This window comes from Hemicordylus capensis, chromosome 1 (genome assembly GCF_027244095.1).
Source record: "Hemicordylus capensis ecotype Gifberg chromosome 1, rHemCap1.1.pri, whole genome shotgun sequence".
NCBI lineage: Eukaryota > Metazoa > Chordata > Lepidosauria > Squamata > Cordylidae > Hemicordylus > Hemicordylus capensis.
In genome coordinates this window covers 75,087,081-75,109,720 of record NC_069657.1, presented here as the reverse complement: position 1 = coordinate 75,109,720, position 22,640 = coordinate 75,087,081, and the positions used below count along the sequence as shown (strand labels likewise).

The 22,640-nt window shown below is 43.9% G+C and overlaps 1 protein-coding gene across 4 annotated transcripts in view; it reads left to right on the top strand.

Moving 5' to 3' along the window:
* UBR1 (ubiquitin protein ligase E3 component n-recognin 1) overlaps positions 1 to 22,640 on the top strand; it is a 183,595-nt gene that overhangs the window by 34,233 nt on the left and 126,722 nt on the right. For 3 of the 4 annotated variants that reach the window (XM_053271283.1, XM_053271291.1, XM_053271274.1), the window contains exons 9-13: positions 12,249 to 12,356; positions 14,474 to 14,562; positions 15,740 to 15,838; positions 18,513 to 18,670; positions 19,341 to 19,440. In XM_053271283.1, the coding sequence (XP_053127258.1) occupies positions 12,249 to 12,356; positions 14,474 to 14,562; positions 15,740 to 15,838; positions 18,513 to 18,670; positions 19,341 to 19,440 (554 nt within the window). The remainder of the gene's footprint in view (positions 1 to 12,248; positions 12,357 to 14,473; positions 14,563 to 15,739; positions 15,839 to 18,512; positions 18,671 to 19,340; positions 19,441 to 22,640) is intronic. The other variant, XM_053271299.1, reaches the window with a different exon arrangement.

Here is a 22,640-nt window from a genome sequence, read left to right as displayed (position 1 = left end):
GTCTGCATTACTTTTAGCAAGCAGACTTTGAAGAATCGTGCAGCACGCCTTAGGGTGTATTTGCTTGAGGAGTCTCTGGCGCCTAAAAGGGCTACAGAGAATACTGTGCCGGGTCCTGCTCCGGAAGGGCAGTCTAAAACCCTGAAGGAGGCTGGTTCCTCGAAATCGACCGAGAGGGCCTCCACATCGAGGGCTTCGACCTCATCCGCGTCAGCCCCCTTTAAGCAACCAGAGGAACGCCACAAGAGAAAACACAAGGAGAAGCTTTCGAAACAGGAGCCGCCTCCTAAGAAACAGAAGCAGCTAGTGCCGGTTGCGGAGCACACTCCCTCACCTTCTGGTCTGCAGAACTATGTCATCCCTCGACGGTGAGCAGCTTCCTTATCCCCGGCACCGACACCTCATCAGTCTCCACTGACTCCACTGTCTCGACATCGAGATCACTCGGCGTCGAAGGAGAAAAAACAAGAGATGGCGGCGCCTTCGATACCAACTCCTCGACACCGACAACACTCGGCATCGAGGCTGGCATCTACAGACTGTGCTGCTCTGGAATCAACAATAGCAGTTATTCTTGACACCGAACTCGATATTGTACCAGACATCGACATCGTGCCCGACGTCAACCTCAGTGTTGTGCCCTATGAAGAAGAAAATTCAAGGGTTATACAATTGCCAACATCTGGAATGTCCCCTGTGACCACACCAGGGCAGAGGGAGCTTTCTCCCGGTAGCAGGCTGACGCGCATGCTTAATTCAGAGGAGAGTACACCTTCTGCCTACACCTTTACTGGTTTCAGTGAGGGTGACTATAATGCTCTGCATATTCCAAAGACACCCTCTCTGTCAGCGAAGGCTACACCTGTTATGGGTCTCCTACCCAGAGATGGTTGGGGAGATTCGATTACAATAACTCGTGAGGAATACTCCCTTTACAAGAGATGGCTAGAGGAAAGAGGACGTACCCCCCCATAAGGGTGCATAGCACAGAGGCGGCTGTGCAAACTGTCATGCAAGCTGCAAGAACTGAAATAGCTGTACAAACTGCAGTGCAACCAATGATTCCTGTGCAGCGGGTGGAGACGGCCGTCCAAGCCTCTGTACCGAGACCCACTCAACGTACGGCATCGCTTCAGGCATATTTACCTCCCAGACTCACGCTGCCAGCACAGCGATCAATTTCGTTACAAACTGATGTGCCACTTGCGTCTACACAGCCGTTGCGCTCTGTTTGCCACCAGGCAGCAACACAGACAGTTAAGGGACCGGTTAGAGTGACCTCTACAGCTGTAGGCAACTCACCGGTGTCGTCTAGAGAAGACGATGAGGATGATGATATTGAGGAGGACTATACCTCAGACTCAACTGAGGGTGATCCCGAAAACCCAGAGACTCCTTCACTCCCGGATCCGGACTCGGATGTGGCAGCAATACCATCGATTTCTCCAAATGAAGAAATGAAAGGTTACCATCAGCGGGTAGCTGAAATGGCTCGAGTACTGGGTCTACACCTCAAGGAAAAAACAACTGACCTGGAGGACCCCGTTTATAATATGATGTGGGCCGCTGCGGGCCTCCAGCCGGTTTACCTGCCCATGCTGCCACATATTTCAAGGGCTGCTAAGTCGGCTTGGGAGGTATTGCAGACTTCAACACCTACTTCCAAGCGACTGGAGTCTCTATATCGTATTCAAGAAGACGACAACGTTTACCTAGTGCACCATCCCGCTCCAAATTCTCTGGTGGTAGATCGTGCAACAACAACTATAGGTGGCAAGCGACATACAGCACCGGCAGACAAAGAAGGCTGCAAGCTGGACATGCTTGGCAGGCGGACTTATTCGACCGCATGCTTGTCTATCAAGATCGCTAATTATGTAGCTTGTCAGGCAAGATTTACGCATTTCCTCTGGGAGGCTTTGTATGATCAGCACGCGGTGCTGGAGCCGGGGGAGTTTGTCAAGAGGTTCGAGGCAATATTTGTAAAGACGACTGCGGCCACCCACCAACAATTGGCGAATGCTAAGCACCTAGCTGAATCCGAGTCTCTGACTCTGACTACTTCTATTATTCTAAGAAGACATGCCTGGTTGCGTGCAACAGGTCTCCAACAGGACATGAAGGATTGGATTGAGACACTGCCATTCGATGGTGCTGGTCTCTTCTCTGACAAAACGGATAACATGGAGCAGTGGAAGAAATCTCGAATTACAGCTCGGTCTTTCACTAATTCCAAATATACTGGAAAAAACAGACCTTACAACCAGTATACCCAATACGGGCAGTATCAAGCTCGTCAGGGTTCCTATCGTCGTTCTGACAGGAGGGACTTCAAAAGGCCTTACCAACATTTCGACAATAGCAACAGACAACCCTATTACCCGAGGAATATGGCAAACCAAACTTCTCAGAGTAAGAGGACTCCACAAGCAAAGCAGCAGCTTTGATCTTCTGCTGAGCACACCAGCACCAAGCAAAGTACCTCTTCTAACCAAGATCAAGCATTTGAGTACCAGGAACACCATCTCCTTGAACACCGCCAGAATAACCATCAAACTGGCAAGCCATGCCCAAGCATGGCACCATATAACATTGGATCAGTGGGTCCTACGCATAGTTTCAATGGGATATGCGTTGCAGTTCAAGGAATACCCACCGTTCCTGGGAGTGAAATATACTCCGGAAACACCAATATTGAGGGAAGAGTTGCAGAAGCTCTTATTGAAGGGAGCAATATCACTGGTGAGGTGGGCTTTCAGTCAGACGGGATTTTATTCCCACTACTTCCAAATCCCCATGCGCAACGGGGGCATAAGACTTACAATGGCTCTGCAAGGCCTGAATCAGTACATCGAAGTACAAAAATTCAGAATGACAACATTGCAAGCCATCCTTCCACTCCTCCATGGGGAGAACTGGATTGCAACGCTCAACTTAAAGGATGCGTACTTTCACATAGGCATTCAGCAGAATCATCGCAAGTACCTACGCTTCACCATGGGGAGCGAAATTTACCAATACAATGTGCTTCCGTTCGGGCTAGTCACCGCCCCCAGAATGTTCACAAAATGTGTGGCGGTGATTATAGCCCATCTCAGAGTACAGGGTGTGTCCATTTATCCGTACTTGGACGATTGGCTTCTGACAGCAGAGACAAAGGAACAGTTGCTGAGGCACATAGACATGGTGACGAACCTTCTGGAGAACCTAGGGGTACAGATCAATTGGGAGAAATCCTTTCTCAAGCCGGCAAAGCGCCTGCAGTACATTGGCGCGGACCTGGATATGTCAGCCCAGAAGGCATTCCTCCCAGTAGCTCGGTTTTCCCGTCTGCGTGCCCTGATTTACTGTTGTCAAGAGAATCCCGTACAAAAGGCAAAGACAATACAGGTACTGTTGGGTCTGATGGCGTCCTGCACCACCACAGTCCTGTACACGAGGTTACAGATGCGCAAGCTACAGCTCTGGTTTCTGAGAGCCTACAAGCCAAGGTCCGAACCTCAGTCCAAGCGGGTGACTCTTCCACGGAAAGTTTTAAAATCATTGAATTGATGGACGAAAGAGTCGAATATGCTCAAGGGCATTCAATTTCGCACACGGGAGCCCGCGTTGACAGTGACATCCGATGCCTCCATGCATGGTTGGGGGGCGCACTTGCTGCACCACAGAGCTCAAGAAGTATGGACTCCGAAAGAGAGACTCCTGCACATAAACTTGCTCGAGCTGCTGGCTGCGTTCAGAGCCCTGGTCGCCTTTCAGGGAGAGCTGGTCGGGAAGACGATCCAGTTACAGATGGACAATACAACAGCCATTGCTTACGTCAACAAGCAAGGCGGGACAGTGTCCAGGTCTCTATGCGAACTCAGTCTGCAGTTATGCAACTGGTGCATCCCGCTCGGGATTTACCCCGTAGCCATTCATATCAAGGGCAGCATGAACTGTCTAGCAGACTCACTAAGCAGGGACCTAGTGTTGGAGCAGCATGAATGGGAACTGCATCCGGAAGTGCTGGAACAACTATTCAAAGCTTGGGGCAGGCCAAGGGTGGACCTGTTTGCGACCGTCGAGAACAGCAGGTGCGAGCATTACTGCTTATGGATGGGGGTCGGATCACTGAGCAAGGGCGATGCCTTTCAGTATCTCTGGAGCCAGGAGCTATTTTATGCTTATCAACCCATGCCCTTACTGCCCCAGGTGGTGGCCAAGTTGCTCCACGACCAAACGAGAGCAGTAGTGATTGCATCATGGTGGCCAAGGCAGCCGTGGTACACACAGCTACTCAGACTATCGGGAGGGAATTACAGGAGACTCCCTCAGTGGACAGATCTAGTCACTCAAGATCAAGGCAGGGTGGTGCACCCCAACCTGTCTGTACTGAATCTCACAGCGTGGAGGATAGGCTTCTGAGGAAGATCCTCCTAAATACCCGTAAGCAGTCCACGAGATGCAACTACAGAGCGAAATGGCCTAGGTTCGCTGCACAATCTGCCTCCAAAGGCTATGACCCTAGGGAGGCGAGTCTGAAAGCCGTCCTTCTCTACCTGACTACTCTGAAGCAGAGCGGACTAGCAAATGTGTCTATTAAAGTTCATATGGCGGCGATATCGGCGCACCACGATGGGTGGGATGGCAAGACGGTCTTTACCCATCCACATTGTAAGGACTTTTAAAGAGGCATCAATAATCTGTATCCTCCAGTGCGGCAGCCAGCTGAGAAGTGGAGCCTCTCCTTAGTTCTTTCATCTCTGACAGAGGTGCCCTTTGAGCCGCTAGCTAAGGCATCTCTTAAACACTTGAACCTTAAAACTCTGTTCTTAGTGGCAGTAACCTCCGCCAGACGAGTAAGTGAGCTGCGTGCACTGCGTACTGACGAACCCTATACAAAATTTTATCCAGAACGGGTTGTCATGCACCTGGATCCTGAATTCCAGCCTAAAGTGGTGACTGATTTTCACCTGAACGCCGATATTGTACTACCTACCTTTTTTAGGGATCCAACATCTCCCCTTGAACGTGCCATGCACTCGCTAGACGTCTGACGGGCTCTTCTGTTCTATTTGAAGGCCACGAGTGCTATACGTAAAACACCTCGGATGTTTATAGACTTACAGGGAAAGTTCAAAGGGTGTTCTCCAACCCGGCAGAAACTTTCCTTTTGGTTGGTGGAGTTGATTAAACTAGCGTATGACCAGCAAGGGGTCAGTCCCCCCAAGAACAATTAAAGCACACTCTACTAGAGCTTATGCCACATCGGCTGCACATTTGGCTGGCATTCGTTTCGCTGACATCTGCATGGTGGCAACGTGGTCATCACATCAGACGTTTGTGAAACACTACACTATGGACATTAGAGCAGCAAAGGCTGCTGACTTTGGACGGGCAGTTTTAAAGAGGGTGTTACAGTGACTGGCAGATTATGCCCACCACCAGTTGGGTAGCTCGTAATTCACCCACTATTTATGGATGAAGGAACCACTATCCAGATAAACAGGTTGCTTACCTGTAACAGATGATCTGGTAGTGGTTCCATCATTCATAACGCCCTCCCTGCTGTCCCCACATCTGAAATGACAAGCCACTGTAACAGAAACATCGTACAGCCATGTCGGCCATCAAGAAACTGATTGCAGAGATGCCCAACCGCCACTAGAGGCTACTACAGTCACGTGCAACAGGCGGTTGCTGGCGTCGCGAGGAGCTAACGAATTCTACCCGAAGCTGATCTGCGCAGGCGCAGAACCCACTATTTATGAATGATGGAACCACTAGCAGATCATCTGTTACAGGTAAGCAACCTGTTTTTATAACAGCAAAGACATGGCCAGGGGCCAATTGTGGAACAGATCATGAACTGCTCATGTGCAAGTTCCAAGTCAAACTGAACTGGGGAAACAAAGCTATTGAGTTTCCATGATATGATCTTGAGAATGTGCTCACCATGTTCAAGGAGAATATCAGGAACTACCTTGAAGTTCTGAACCTCATTGATAGGGAACTAGAGGAATTGTGGGATGAAATACACTGGCCCTATCCACCCCCAGCACAGTACCTTCAGTGACTGTTGCTGGTGTCTATCTTATGTTCCTTTTAGATTGTGAGCCCTTTGGGGACAGGGATCCATCTTATTTATTATTTCTGTGTGTAAACCGCCCTGAACCATTTTTGGAAGGGGGGGTATAGAAATAGAAAAAGAAGTTGTTAAGGACGAATGTGAAAAGAGAGTGCCAGAGACAAAGAAACAGAAGAAAGTAAAATGGATGTTGGAATAGATGGTGGAAATTGCCCAGAAGAGGAGAGAGCCAAAGTCAAGAAGGATGAAGGAACTTAATGTGGAATTTCAGAAAGCTTTTAGAAGAGACAAGGAGTAGTACTACAATGACATCGGTAAAGACCTTGATGGAAATAAACACGGAAAAACGAGGAATGTTTTCCACAAAAACTCTGAACTCAGAAGGAGGTTCCATCCTCGAATTGGTATGTTAAGGGATGCCAAAGGACAGATAGTAACTGATTCAGAGAAGATCAGAGATGAAAGGAGTATACTGAAAATCTGTACAGCAGGGACATCAACATTCAAGATACTCTAGAAGATATTCCCTATTTGCAAGAACCTCTAGTACAAGAAGTTGAAGTTAAATCAGCACTCCGGTCCTTACCAAGTCGGAAGGCTACAGGAATTGATGGAATAACTACAGAAATATGGAAGGCAACAGAAGAAGAATCAGTCAAGACTCTAACCAAACTATGGCAGCAAATTTGGAGAATGACACAGTGGCCAGCAGATTGGAAGAGGACAGTCTACATACCATAGCAAAGAAAGGAGACTTAATAGATTACGTAAACCATCGCACAATATCCTTAATTTAACATGTTAGCAAACGAATGCTCAGGATCATCCAACACAGATTAGAGCCCTACGTGGAAAGGAAAATGCTGGATGTTCAAGCTGGTTTCAGAAAAGGCCGAGGAACAAGAGACATCATTGCTGATGCACGCTGGATAATTGAGAAAGCCAAAGAATACCAGAAAGAAGTCAATATGTGCTTTATTTACTACAGAAAAGCCTTCAATTGCGTCGACCATGTCAAGTTGTGGAATATCCTTAGGAAAATGGGCATCCCAGAACATCTCATTGTTCTCATGAGAAACTTATACACAGGACAGGAAGCCACAGTCCAGACAGAACATGGTGAAACAGACTGGTTCCAGATGGGCAAAGACAAGGCTGTATACTTTCTTCTTCTTTATTCAACTGATATGCTGAACATGTACTGAGAGAAGCTGGATTGGAAGATGAGCATGGTTTTAAAGTTGGAGGAAGAAACATCAGTAACCTGTGCTATGCTGATGACACCATTCTGATAGCTGAGAATGCGTATGATCTGCAAGCTTTAGCACTGAAAGTCAAGGAGCACAGTGGAAAAATGGGACCACGACTAAATGTAAAGAAGACTAAACTAATGACAATGGGTACAACAACCAGCCTCAGAATTGACAATGAAGACATTGAAGTGGTGGATAGCTTCTGCCTTTGAGGATCAACCATCAACAGTAAAGGATCCAGCAATCAAGAAATACTCCACAGACTAACACTGGGTAGGGTTGCAATGAAGGTCTTGGAAAGGATATTTAGATGCCGTAACGTGTTTATACCTACAAAGATTAGAATCATTTGGACAGTGGTTTTTCCTGTGACACTCTATGGATGCGAAAGCTGGACTTTGAAGAAGCAAGATAGAAAAAGTATTGATGCTTTTGAACTTTGGTGCTGTAGAAGACTTTTGAGGATACCATGGACAGTCAGGAAAACAAACCAGTGGATCATAGAATGAATCAATCCAGAATTTTCACTCGAGACATAAATGACCAGGCTCAAACTATTGTACTTTGGACACATTGTGAAAACCCATCTCCCTTGAAGTCCATAATTCTGGGAAAAGTTGAAGGAAAGAGAAGAGGACGACCAGCAGCAAGGTGGATGGACTTTATTACGAAAGCAATGAATGCATCACTGAGAGACGTTAAATGCCTGGACAGAATTTATCTATGTGGTCTCTAAGAGTCAGCACCGACTTGACGGTACTCAATCAATCAATCAATCAATCAATGTGTATGCTAAAGTCTTGACAACGGCTCCTCTGAATCTTTTCTTATTAGTATTATCTTTAAATGATTCCCTTTTTTGTCATAAAAATAGGCAGAATTGTTTGAAACATTGTTCTTCTAAGCACATCTTTTTATTGCAATAATTTCCATGTTAAAAACTACCTGGTATATTTCAAGCCATTGTAATTATCCCGATTTTACCCCTGAGTATTTTATAAGCGTGCTCAAATGTGGATTCATCCTCTAGGACACAATAGTTGCATTCTGCTGGCCCAAGTCACAGCATGACTGTGTGAAGGGGGAAGGAAAGGGACTGCATCTCTATTGGGAAACACTCCCATTCACTTGAATAATCCTTAGCTTGTTTGGGTTTTTCTGAGGCAGCGGCAACAATGCTTATGTTGGCCATTTCTCTTCAGATCGTATTAATCTTGTTCAGTTAGAAGCCATTTCAATAAATAGTGACAGTTGGGAAGTGCTGAGTGGCTTCTAAAGCAGTCTTGAGAATTATTGTATGTGTGAAGGCATTCTCTGCATCCCTGATAAAATAGCAGAGGCCCTCTGTGCATCACATCTTAGAGCTTTTGTCGTAACTTGGTAGCCTGTCTGCATTCTTCTATGCTTTGTGGCCTGCTGAATTTATATAAGGTCTCCTTCATACCTGTCATTCCCACATATGTGCTAATTAACCACTGATAGCTGATGAAGCCGTGACTGGCTTCATGTCCCTCAGTGAAGCCTTGCCGTAAGCACTTCAGGAATGCTATTTTTATTCACACTTTCCAAGTAGAATGGATAGGATAATGTTTCTGTTTAGCTTTGGCTGAAAGGAGGGATCTAGAGGGCTAACTTCTCTATCCACTTAGAGGACTTAACATATATTATGGATATATTATGGGGTGTTTTTTGAAATTGCTGACACTGTGGAGGGGATTGGCATAATTTGATTCATTATGGTGAGTTGGGAGGTAAATACGAATTACCAAAACTTGGTATTGATTGGTTCAGAGCTGGTTTGGAATAATACCTTTGATAATGCAAGGCAGCACCTTGGTACCTCTATAAATGCTGAAGCATCTTTGAGGTGATCCATGTTACCTCACAAATTGTGCTCTGCAGCTGTGCAGTAACCCCCACAGAAGAATTCAATAGCTCCATGAGTCACTCTTTGGCTCTGCCAAATTGTGTGCGTGACATGACTGTTATTTTATTTGGGAGAGCACCTTCTCCCCAGTTACTTCTTGACCACTGTGGTGTTCACTTTGTGAAGAATTCGCTCCATTAGTTACTCAATTCCTGTGAGAAGAAGTTTATTAGATTATTCTGGCTTTGACTATGGACTGTTTCTCGGTTTCTCCTTTGGATTTCATTTAAAATTTGTTCTGTCCGTGATCTTGCTGGCTTTTGGACGTTGTGTTTTGGCTACTGTTCTAATGGACTGTATTAAAAAATTTTTTGTCAAAAAGTGTGCCACTTGTAGAGGGATGCTTCCTTCATTTGACAGGCACAGCGAGTGCTTGATTTGCCTGGGCGAACATCACAACATGTGCTTCTACAAGATTTGTCTCTTTCAAAGCATACGTGAAAAAGTAGGGAGCTCCACTTTGTAGTTCCAAAGCTACAAAGGGTGGTTTTGTATGAGACCACATTGAGACCCCTGGCACCGATGGAGAGATCGCCATTACTGTCGATTTGATTGACATGGTTGTTGGACAATCCTAAACCCTTGGGATTGAGGTCGACATCAGAGGGCTTCACGAGATCAGTGACTTGAATCAGTTGGATCACCTCCAACTGAAAGTGATTAAGAGGACTCAATGTTTAAGAAGCCCGAAGCAACTGGCACAGATCATCGACATCAATAACACAAGAAACGTAAACATCAGAGGAGACTCTCCAGGCCTCTTGAGCTCAAAGCACTGCAAAACGACAATGTTGGCCTACTAGCCATCAGTGTTGGCTACATCAGAGTAAGTTTCGACCTCGACCTTGAAGAACTCCCTGCACACTCAATCCCCATCTACTGTGCAAGGTGGGTGTCAGTTTTCAAAGCACATCCAACTAGGGAGTTATCTCTGATTGTACATGAAAAATCTACTTTAAGAAAGAATCTCTAATGGGTTCCAAAGCTACCACCCCATCAGGCTCTACATTTAGATGATTCTCTATTCATGGACTAGAGTCAGAAGTTCTTACACTCCCTAAGACTCCCTCTGCTTCCCCTGTGAGAGTAATGCCTTGATGTTTTCACTCCTAGTCCTGGAGAGAGAGGTGCCTGCTCCACATTATTCATCCAAGATGTGACCTGTAGGCTATTGGAGCTCTCCAGGGGCTCTAGACCCAAGCTACATAAGAGGCCAGAAGCTACAGAGACACTGATTTACCATCACCTGGGCTTCCATATAACTTTGATGATTACAGGATGTGGAAGTATATGAAACTAAGAGGTGATCTGGAAATGATTTCTACCCTTAAAGAACAGGGACTCTCATCCAAACCTACTAATAACTCTCCTTTTAGAAAATACCTAGGGTTCCTAATATACTACCTGAAAAGGAAAAACTGGTCATACTCACTGGACTGAACCTGATTTAGATATTGTTCATTGCTCTCTGCCACCAGAGAAATCAGCTGAGAAAGAGAGAGAACGCACTGATGGTGGATATGATTATCTCTTCTGAGGGAGAATAGGTTCAAATGGAAAATCCCCCAGATCCCTCTCCTGACTATAATGTTGCTGTTCCATCCTCCAATTAATCTACTGGAGAGACAAAATCCTACAGGATACAGGTGGCTGAAATGCTAAAAGCATTTGGTTTAGAGTTGAAAACACCAATACTAGGGAGTGTGCACAGAATCTTTCTGGGTGGTTCAGTTTGAATTCGAACTGAACCGCCAGTCCACAAACTGGTTCATTAGAACCGGCCAGCAGGTCAGTTTGTGCAGTCAAACTGATTCAGCCTAGTTCAGGTGGCTATGCTTGTAAAGGGGAATCTGGTAAGAGATGTCAGTTGTGATGAAGAACTGGCTGTAAAATAATAAACGGGCTCTTTGACCAGGCTGAACTGGTACAACAGCATGAATCAACCTGCTGGCCAGTTCTAACAAACTGGTTTGTGGACCAGCAGTTCGGTTCAAAGTCAATGCACTCCTTGGATATCAGAAATTGTTTGCTTTATTATATGGACCAAATGAAGTCATTCAGACAGTCCAATAAACTGTTCGTCTCCTATAAGGGAGAGGGAAGGGACAGCCTATCTCCAGACAGAGGCTTTCACACTGGCTGGTAGAATTTATCTTCACATGCTACAATAAACAGAGTGTCAAGCCTCGCTCAAGAGTCAAGTCACATTCAACTAGACATATGGCCACTTCAGCAGCCCACATGTCGGTCATAAGTATGACAGATATTTGCAAAGCAGCTATGTGGTACTCAGATCTTCAATTTGTGAAGCATTATGCTGTGGATATTCACTCAGCAGAGGAGGCCAGCTTTGGTTGGGCCGTTCTAAAAATGGTGCTCTAACTCTATGCTAGTACCCACTATCATTCAGGTGAGCTCACTAATCACACATTTTGTGAGGGAACATGGATCACCTCAAAGACAAAAAGGTTGCTTACCTGTAACAGGTGATCTTTTGGCGATCCATGTTCACTCACAACACCTGCCTGGTCTACCCCACTGCTAGGATAGGTTCCACAGTAGTAATGGCTTACCTGATTACATCCATCCACATTCTTCGCTCATCTCAGCGGCTGATCAGGAACTGAGGAGAAGGTGCTCTCCCACTGAAAATAAAGGTTGCGCCATGTGTGTGGTTTGGCAGAGCCAAAGAGCACTTCATGGAGCTACTGAATTCTTCCATGGGTGGTGTTGTGCAGGTGCAGAACCATTTTGTGAGTGAACATGGATCACCTGTTACAGCTAAGCAACCTGTTTTTCTCTAACCCTTGCAGTTACAATCAATGGTAATGTATGTGCATGCACATGCGTGTGCGCACACGTCAGAGTGAATACGAGGACATGGTTTCAACAGAGAATATTAACTAGAAGATTTATGAATAAGCATGTTGTCCTAAAGGATGCATTAAGTGGGCCATGAGTATTCCAATGATCCCTTTGAATAATGTTTCTGTCTTAGGTGATTTTCGTCAAATCTTCTGTCAAATATGTCTAAAAGAAGAAAATTATTCAGAGAAGACTTGTCCTATAAGCAAGTTGATGCTTTGGGATGCAAAACTTTATAAAGGTAAATACTCAAAAAGCTTTTGATAGAAGTGAACTAATTGTTGTTTTTAAGTCTTTGCTAAAGAACTTAGATTAGGGGAGAGGCTACAGCAATTTATCTCTTTATTAAATGATGAACCATCAACGAAAAATGCTCCTAATAATCAAATATCAAATTCTGTAACTCAAGGGAGTAGCATACAAGGCAGCAATGTTCTCTCCCCACCCTGTTTAAACAGAGATTTGGAGCATGTGTTTAGGGACCATTCGGATGAACAGCCCCTACATGAGATTGAAAGATGTTCCAAGAGCACGTTGGGATGTCGTTCACTGACATTAGGGTTCTCACCCCTCTTTGTATGTTTGAATTGTGTTTGTGTAAATCATCCCCCTATGCTTTGTTATCTATATTTGTACTCAATATGGTATATCCTAAACATCAAGGAATTGTGAATGACTTCATTGTAACAGCATGAGTACAAATAGTAAATAAATCAAGTGTATTGAGAATTATTTAGATTTCATGAAATGATCAAGATTAAGAATTACTAAGAGAAATTTAATCAATTTTTGCTCTTCTATAACATATTTCAATAGAATGATATTTTGAGATTTTATTTCTATAATACTTAGAATTAATATGCTTATTTTAAGGAAATTTTTCATGAGAGTATCTGGAACAACTAAGATTTGTCAACTTTTATAACTATATTTCCCTTCTTGAATTTAGTATGAATTAAAACAGTTTTTATGATAACCATGAAATAAAAAGTTAATAAGGGAGGAGTGTATTTGCTGAGTGTCTTTTCAGGGCAGAGTGAAAAATGTCTCGACAAGTCCAAAAGTCAGTTTATTGCTGCATTGTTAATGTTAACTTTAATTACTGTGTTAATACCATTGCAGAGGTACTGAGTAGCATGCTTCCATGTTGGATTGTGGGAAATCTTTGCTGAAAATCTTTGAGCTGGATTTAGAGTTTTGAATAGATGCATCAGTCATGTTCCTACAGCACTTCAGTCCAGTTCTGATCTGCATAATGACTTCACAGTGGTGGTGCTGGACTTTGCTGGCATAAGCAATTCATATGGCTATAGTAGTGTGACATTCTAGGCAAACATACTGTCGGAACTGCACCATATATCATTATGTACATGTTTCATTGAGTAAGTTTCCTGAAGGGGAGAGTGGGTAGGTATAGTTACATAGATAGGATGACATTTAAATAAAAGCAGTATAGGACTTCTTTCTTGTATCTGTTGGTTGTGGTGAATACATGAATCCAGGAGCACTGTACTACTTTCTTTTTTCAATAAACCTAACTACATTGCCCTATTTTCCAGTAGGTTTCTTCCATCCCACAACAGATTCCAATAACGCATTTAACAAAAGATTTATAAATAAGATGTAGTGTATTAAGCTGCCCTGGATGTTACTCACATTAGGATGCTTTAAACCAGGGGTGGAGCCACCATTGCATGGTAGGGTTCCAAGAACCCAGGCTGCCAATGAAAAGAGCTGCCAGTGCCTTCCATGCACGTGATGTCATGCATATCAGGGGCATGGCCCAATAGCAGGATGGCCCACCCCAGCCCTCTTGAGCTCATTTCCAGCCAGTATTTGGTTGGCTGATTTTATTTCCCTTTCTCTTTCTCCAGCGAGGGAGAGAGAGAGAGAAATAAATGCTTCCAGTCAGCAAATGTTGGCTGGAAAATGAGCTCGAGAGAACTCGAACAGGCTTGTTGGAGCATGGACGTTACGCGTTGGACATCACGCCCCCTTTGTATGTGATGTCACAAGGGTGGGCAATCGGGCTATGCCCCCTTTGAGTGGGGTCTGCCAGCGGGAGGGACATTCGGGCCGTCCTTCCACTGGCTAGGCCACTGCTTTAAACAAACTACGTATTAATTGAAAATAATTATCCTGCATTCTGGCCAAAAATTGCTCCCTAGTGTAGATCATCCCTGTATATGTAGCACCTCCTCATAAATACTTTTTGCATTAGTGTGAGCATTGCATTTTGAAAAGTGTACATTGTTAACTTTGAAACAAAACGTTTGATATGGTATGCTTTTTCCTTTTGATGTGTCTCTGTAAAACAGATAAATTTAGAGAAAAACCATTAACTGTTGAATTTTCTAGGAGCAAGAAAGATCTTACATGAACTAATCTTCAGCAGTTTTTTCATGGAAATGGATTACAAAAAATGTTTTGCCATGGAATTTGTTAAGGTAATAGTCCTCTCATACTGACTTTCAGTCTTACATTACCAAGATCATCTTAAGTTTTTGAAACTGTGATCTCATGTACGAAATGCCCTGTCAACCAGTTACTTCTAGGAACAATTTAAGACCATTTCAATTCAAATAAGTTCCATACTTTATACCTTTTAGTCATGAGTAGTGATATAACAGAGATGCCATTCATCTAAAGAATGTAGTACACAGAGTGGTCACTTGTGACACATCTTAACCATTTGTTAGGTTACCCTTGGACAAAATAATATATGGATTACATAGAATTATGAGAATATATCTATAACTGTGCACTGGAAAATGTGTGTAATTATCTTTTCATGTTCTTGTTTTGAGCTAGTTCAGTTGGGCAGTGTCTTGATATGGTGTCATTTATTGTCAGTAGTTCCAATACTATTTACCTTTTGAGGCAGGTTGGCTAGTCACTTCTGGTGGGATGGGGGGAGCAGGTATGGTTACTCCTGTCTACAACGTTGGCAAAACTGCTGCCAGTCTGTGTAGACAATACTGAGCTGGATGGACCCAACCGTCTGACTTGGTAGAAAGGCAGCTTCTTATGTAATCACATAACAGAGGAGCAGATTGTTGCTGTCTCAGCCAGGAAACTGAGTCGTCCTCCATCCCAAACGTTGAAAGGAAAAGGCATCAGCAGCCACAGTTGGGTAGTTGAGTAAGATAGGCTGCATTTCTAGGGGAGGGGATTCAGTTGTCAGGCAAGCTTTATCTCGTATCTCCAGTTGCATGCACAAGCCAGCAAGTCAAGTTTTTCTTCATATTCTTCAATATCGGCCTCATAGGCCCAGCTCTCTGGCCTGCCATTTTCCTGGGCCCATTTGATGGTGACGAGAGACATGGCCTTCTGTGTGATATTGCCACACTTGTGTAATGTCTCGCTGTGGAGACACATCAGTCTCCCTTATTGGTGTATTTTAAAAGAACTGTAAAGACCTTGTTTTGCCAAGCCTTTGCTGAGGCTATCACTGATTATACAGCAATAATTCTCTTTGCTTTTGTCTTCAGGGATGATGGACTGCTATGTTAAGTTGCCTCTTATCTTCTGTTGTATTTTGTGTTGTTTGAATTATAAACTGCTTTGTGATGCCTTGAAGCTTGAAAGGTGGGATAAATCGTTTAACAAATATTGTCTTTGCAGCATTACAAAATGCTACAAAAAGAATACATCAGTGATGATCATGAAAGGCAGATTTCTGTGACAGCGCTTTCCGTTCAGATGTTCACTGTCCCTACATTGGTATGTATAGCCAAATCATCCAAATACGTAAACCTACTATGTACTGGCTTTTATTGCAGTATCTGTAGGTTACTCTCATATTTTAAAACATTTCCCGAAATAAGGAGGAGTTTGAATTCTGTTTAGGTAGTGTATCTAGTTGTACTACTTTATGATTTGGTTGGGCATCATACAGTAGAAATGAGAAAAAGCCTTGCAAGTATGTTCACAAAATCTGAGCTTGTCCCCCACAACATAAAAAGTTACAACATACAGAAAGTTTTGTAAAATGTCTATGTAGTTGGCCAGAGGCAATGGTTATCTATTGCAGGCAATCGGGCAAATGACTGTTGACAATCCTGAATATAACCAAGTTGAATTAAGCACAAGTCAGATGGGTATATTGTCTGAGTATGATGAATCACCCAGTCATATGTTCCAGCTCAGATATCGAGCCACTGCTGCTTGTCCCTTCAGAGTTAGTCAGTATTCTGTGCTCTGAAAACAGCAACACATTTAAGGACTACTACTACTATTACTACAATATTTATATACTGCTCATCAACAAAAATTCTCAAAATGGTTTACATAGGGGGAAAAATACATCAAGTAGATGGCCACCTGTCCCCAAAGGTCTCACAATCTAAAATGAAATTCAAGGCAGATACCACCAACAGTCACTGGAGGGATTAAACATCAAACAAAAGAATTAATTACAGGATCTATATAATTCTTTCTTCAGCCATGATGCTGTACCCAGAAAACTGCCCAAGCAAGCTTTTGTTGGGGTGTCTCAGACACTTTGTGTTGCTGGCAATACTTACATTCTGCTCAGAATGCTGAAAGACAGAGGGAAGATGAGAAGATACAAATGTTCTTCCTTGGTGCGAACATCACCTATGTTCCGGGTTTTGTTACCGAAAAAGGAAAATATCAACAGTCATGTCCAGCATTTCTAGCCTTTATAACTGTAAAAACAGGCTTTGCTATAATCTAGGGAAATCCAAAACCCCTTTCCTTCCCAACACTGTAAATAGTCGGTTCCTTTAATGAAGAACAGGACCCTTCCCTGGAGACTGAAGCAAAAGTGCAAATTGCAGAAGTAGTGATTTAGGAAGAACACTGACTTTTTCCACTCAGCAATGGGTTGAGGGTGACCTTCTAAAGTTGTCAAATTATATTATGATAGAAATGTCTGAATATGCACATGAGCAAACAGTTATATAAAAGCTGCTAACATGAAACCTCAACATAGGTCATAACATGTGATAATCCTACATGTGAGTTGGTGGAGTTAAAATACCCACAATTTTTACAGATGTGGATAGTGGTTCTGGATATTCATAACAGTGGGTTCTGCGCCTGTGCAGATCAGCTTTGGTTAGAATTCGTTAGCTCCTTACGACGCTCACAGCTGCCCTGTACACATGACTGCAGTACCCTCTAGTGTCAGTTGGGTGTCCTCCTATTCAGTTTTGTGCTGACCGCCATTCAGATCAGTCCCCAGAAACAGTTTGATCCTCGGAAAGTTAATCTCTACTCATTTACGATCTGTAAATCGACTACAGGAACGGATTTGGCTATTCTTTTCGATAAACCTTGGGACTTGACAAAATCTCTGACTCCCCTTCTGACGTGGAATGGACAACAATTCTACTTTCATTTTCCCCTTTGATTTGATGAAGTTCTCGGCCTCTCCCTTTTGACCTCAGAACGAACGACAACCCACCCGAAAATCTCCAAAAACTCTCCAAACTACAGATGAGTGCAGCACAGAAATCTGGTAAGGAGAAAACTACGTTTAAAAGGTGCTCCATCTGCCGTGGTATACTCTCCTCTACAGACGGACCACGACATCTGTTTGTTTTGTTTGGTAGAGGCTCATGATACCGCTAAGTGCTCCGTATGTGTAACCTTCAGCAGACAGATGCTGAAAAACTGCGAGGCATGTTTAAAAGTGTATTTGATGGAGGAAGCTCTTCTGCCTAAAAAGACTTCTGCGACTTTCTCAACGCCGGGACCTGCATCGGAGATGCAGGCTAAAGTCCCAGTGGGGACGAAGACAGCCAAGGCATCAAAGGCTTTAATGTTGACTGCCTCGACTTTGAGGTCCGCGGCGGAATTTAAGAGGCCGGTGGGCCCCCACTCTAGCACTAAGAAAAGGGCTAAGGCTCCAGCACCGGAACATCCACCAAAGAAAAGCAAACACAAAGAGCACCATAGCCACAGTTCATCTCTCACCTTCTTGCCATCGAACCTACAAATTTTGGAGATGCCTCGACACTGAGCAGTCTTGTTGTCCCCGGCTCCGACTCCGTGTCAGCCGCCATCGATGCCTCGCTCTAAGTGGCCCTAAGTATCCTATTATAGTTTGCCAGAACTTAGTGCCCTGAGGACTCCGGATGGTTGAACTGTTGATTTTGCTAGTAATGCCACTTAGTTTGGAATTCTTTCATCTTGTTGTTCAACAAGCTTTGCGCAACTGCTCAAAGCTTTCCTCTTTTGTTTACAAGAGACAAATACTGTCTAACTTTACCCAATCTGGTCTTGAGCAACTTTGTGTTTAGCAAACTAATTAGATACGTTTTATGGCATCAGCAAAATTATGGAACATGAAAACTGGATCAAACGTTGGTGTTTTTGCAGGCAGTTGATGGAGATTCTTGCTGTAAAAATGCATTTTTCCCTTCCTCAGGCCCGTCATCTCATTGAAGAGCAAAATGTAATAACTATCATAATAGAGACGCTACTTGAAGAACTACCAAAATATTTGGATAAAAATGGCAAGTTCAATTTCCAAGGTTACAACCAAGAGAAAATAAGCAGAGTGTATGCAGTCATATGTGATCTCAAGTAAGTATTCTTATTTATGGAGAACAGTAAGTGCTTCAGCAGTCAGACATATTTCTTATCCCTCTTTTAGCTTTCTGCATATTAGACAGTAGAATATCTGTGTGACTGAGTAGAATGTACTTCACAAAAATATATTTGATTTGAATTTTATTGCAAGTGCATAACTACAGCATTAAGCAAATGTGATCCAAGCATTGATTGGTCGGACAGGAAGTCCACCTAACCCAGTATCATGGGTCTAGGAAGCCTTCCTTAACTCAGTCTCATGCAGCAGTTTCTAGCTGCTTTGGAACTATCATTGACAATTAGGTAATTGGGTCATTCTATTGTCATTACACTATCAGAGCACACTGTATGCTACAAAGTAAATAAAGTAAGCAATGCCTGCATTGTGGTGATTTATCCTCTTGCATCATGTTTAAGATCTCTCTGTACTGGAGACAATTGTGGTGTTTAAAATTATGAAAGTGAGATCAATGCTCAAAGTCAACCTGCTCTTCCAAAGTTCAACCAGGTTGTCAATAGAGCAGTAAAAGTGTTTTCTCTACAGAATTTCAGAATTTGGTCAAACCTATAACATTCCTGACCTAGACCCCAAACTTAACAGCTAATGTTTTGAATTAAGTCTAGTTTTCTTAATCTTTAAAAAGAGCTATTTCTTTTACAACAGATACATTTTAATCAGCAAGCCTACTGTATGGACCGACAAATTGAGAGAACAGTTTTTGGAGGGATTCCGGTCTTTCTTGAAGATTCTGACTTGCATGCAGGTATGGAATATTCTGTGTGTTTCTCATTTGGCCTTGAAAAATAGCTTACTCAAAAGATGTTAACTTGAAGGATAATGCTGGTGTATTCCAAAATTAAAACGAAATCAGTGATGATATTGACCTGGTTCCGATGTAACATGGCATCATTACTGAATCCTTGTTTTGCACAAGATCCCCTTGCCTTGTGCACACACATGCTCCCCTCTCACCTTCATGCATATGAGGAGGAAAGATTCTGCTTCTGATCCTGACTTTGCCCAAACTTTAGTCTCTGGACGGTTAACATAAAAACAATTAAAACACATATAAAAGTTAAAACAATGCAACAATTTAAAAACAGCCATAAAATTAAAAACATAAATCTAGATCGTGATCCGGTGTGGTCATAAGGAATGGGTTCTGCGCCTGCGCAGTGACCTCATGGGCTGATTGATTAGCTCCTCTCAATGCCCCCTTCCACCTGCATGTGCTGTGCCGAGTCATTAAAAGAGGCGGTTGGGGCGTCCATTTTTCAGTTTCTCTTTGACCACCTTAGCGTTCAAACCTCGTTGTTGTAGCTCCTTGTTATTGCTTAACTTAATTTAGTACTTATTGCTGACTACGGGCTTGGACTACGGGATTGGGCTTTGGTTTTGACTGATATTTTACAGACTTGAACTCAGAACGGTGAACTGACAGGATTTGTGTAACGGACTTGTTCTAATGAAAGATCGTTTTCTTTCTGAAAGTATCTGAAAGATACAGTATCTGAAAGATACTGACCTTTGACTACTGATATGATGGAAGTTAAGAAGACTTTTAAGTGGTGTGTAAAATGCTGTGCACAGCTTCCATTATCACAAAGCTTGTCTGATGCATCTAGGAGAGGAGCACAACACTACAGCCTGTAAAGTTTGTTGCTCTTTCTCCAAACAAACAAGACAAAATAGGGCACTTGAACTTTGGGCTGCGTTATATGACGAGGCGCTCTGCCTGCCAACACCATGTCCTAATACTTCACCAACCACGCCGTCAATGTCGACAGCGAGCTCTACGGTGTCGAAGGTAGCTACGGAGGTGCAGCCTGATGTCTGCGGAACTGCGCGCACGCAGTCTAAAACCGCGTTGGTGGATTTGGCAAAGCCTGGAGAGAACGGCTTCAAGAGGCCGAAGGATGTTTCCAGGAAGCAACACAAACGTGAATGTGAGCGCCACGAGAGAATAACATCCGGGGATTCAGGGCCACTGCCAATAAAAAAAAAATCGCACCCCTTCCCCAACAGCAGCGCAGACATTTGAAGGCGATTTGGACGAGTCCGCCTCGGTTGCTCTGCATAGTTCTAAGGCTCGTGGTGCTTCGATGCCGAGCCCCCGAACGATGCCTAGTAATACGCTGCAGACCACATCCACATCGTCTACTGCTCAACTTCGTACATTGATGTTGACACCAACGAGAGTTACACAATCTGCCCCATCAACATATTGATCACCTCAGTATTGACAGGAAAAGTTATTCGCTTACTGTCTCCAGCACAGAACCTGAACCAGTCTCCATCAACACCGGGGTTACATGTACAGGACAGGGAGCAGTATACTGACCTATGGGACCTGATGGACTCTGCATCAAGTACGTCATCGGGATCGACCTTCCACGGCTTTCTAAGTACAGGGCTGGATATTGAGCCAGATGAGAATGAGCTTGGGCTCCCACCTAAAACGCCGCCTTACTCACTGCTACATGTGCAGCTTATATCAGACGGACATGTACCTTTCTTGCATCCTTCAACATTGATGGCACCATCCATGCCAACACAACCTTCGACATCGATGCTGCCCTTGACACAGCAATCAACATCAGTACTACCCACGACATCGACACAACCCTCGATGTCGAATCCAGCACATGTCTATATCAGGATCTTCCACGTCCAGACCACAAGTGGAACCACAAGAAATATACTCACCTCAGAGGCAACCAGAGCATACCTGTGGGTTCCGCCACACATTGCCTGATGATTATGCTAAATATTTACGTTGGAGAGCCATGCAGATACCTGAACAGGCTCAGCGGCAGGATCAACATCAACACCAACTTCATTGTGTGCCGCAGCCAGTGCGGGTATTGGAACAACCAGTGCAGGTATTGGAGCAACCTGCTAGTCAACTGCTGGCAGCACCACCCCAACCATATGTGAAGCCACCAGAGAAACCAGGGGGCAAGAGGAAATGAAAATCAACCCCGCCACCCTCAGAACCACCCTCTTCGCTGGGAGACTGCAACATGGAAGAAGTATCTTCGGCAAGTTCAGATTCTGACGACATCAGCAGGAGGTCTGATCCACCATCGGATGTGCCACCAAGACTTTCTACTTCTCCCACAGATGAGTTGAAAGTATATCATGCCCTTATACGGGATATTGCAGAGGCCCTAGGAATGGATCTAAAATCCCCAGACACTGATGTTGTAGATCCAGTATATAACATGATGGGCAGGTCTAAAACACACCACCCAATGGCCCTTACTATGATCCCAGCAATTAGTAAGGCGGCCAAAACAGCATGGGAAGCCTTACACATCTCCACACCTACTTCAAAGCATTTAGAGAACTTATACAGAATTTGTGAGGAAGAGAATATATACCTTTTGCGTCATCCAGCACCCAATTCGTCAGTCGTGGACTACGCATCAACATCCCGGGGAGGTCTCCGTCATACAACACCTGAGGATAAAGAAGGGCGTAAAATTGATGTGATGAGTGGAAAGATCTATACCACAGCTAGCCTGGCTATTTGGATCACAAACTATGCTGCCTGCATGGCGCGTTATAGTCACCTGTTATGGGACTCCTTTACAAGACTCTACGTCCATGACACCGGAAGAGTTCCAATGGAAATTTAATGAGATCTATGAGAAAACGGCAGTAACTAGACAGCAGTTGAGTGCCTTTAATCATCTTGTGGAGACAGTCATGCACAATGGTGACAGCGGTGAGCATGTGCCGCCATACCTGGCTTTGTTCAACGTCACTGCAACAGGACATTAGAGAAAGAGTTGAAAGTCTGGCTTTTGATGGGAAAGGCCTTTTTCATGACGATACAGATTCTACAATTGAATCATTAAAAAAAATAAATCAAAATTCACGGCACGTACCTTCATGACATCTTCAGGTCAAACGGGGAACTCATCAAAGGGCTGCTCCTTCACTCGCTAAGACCCTTCA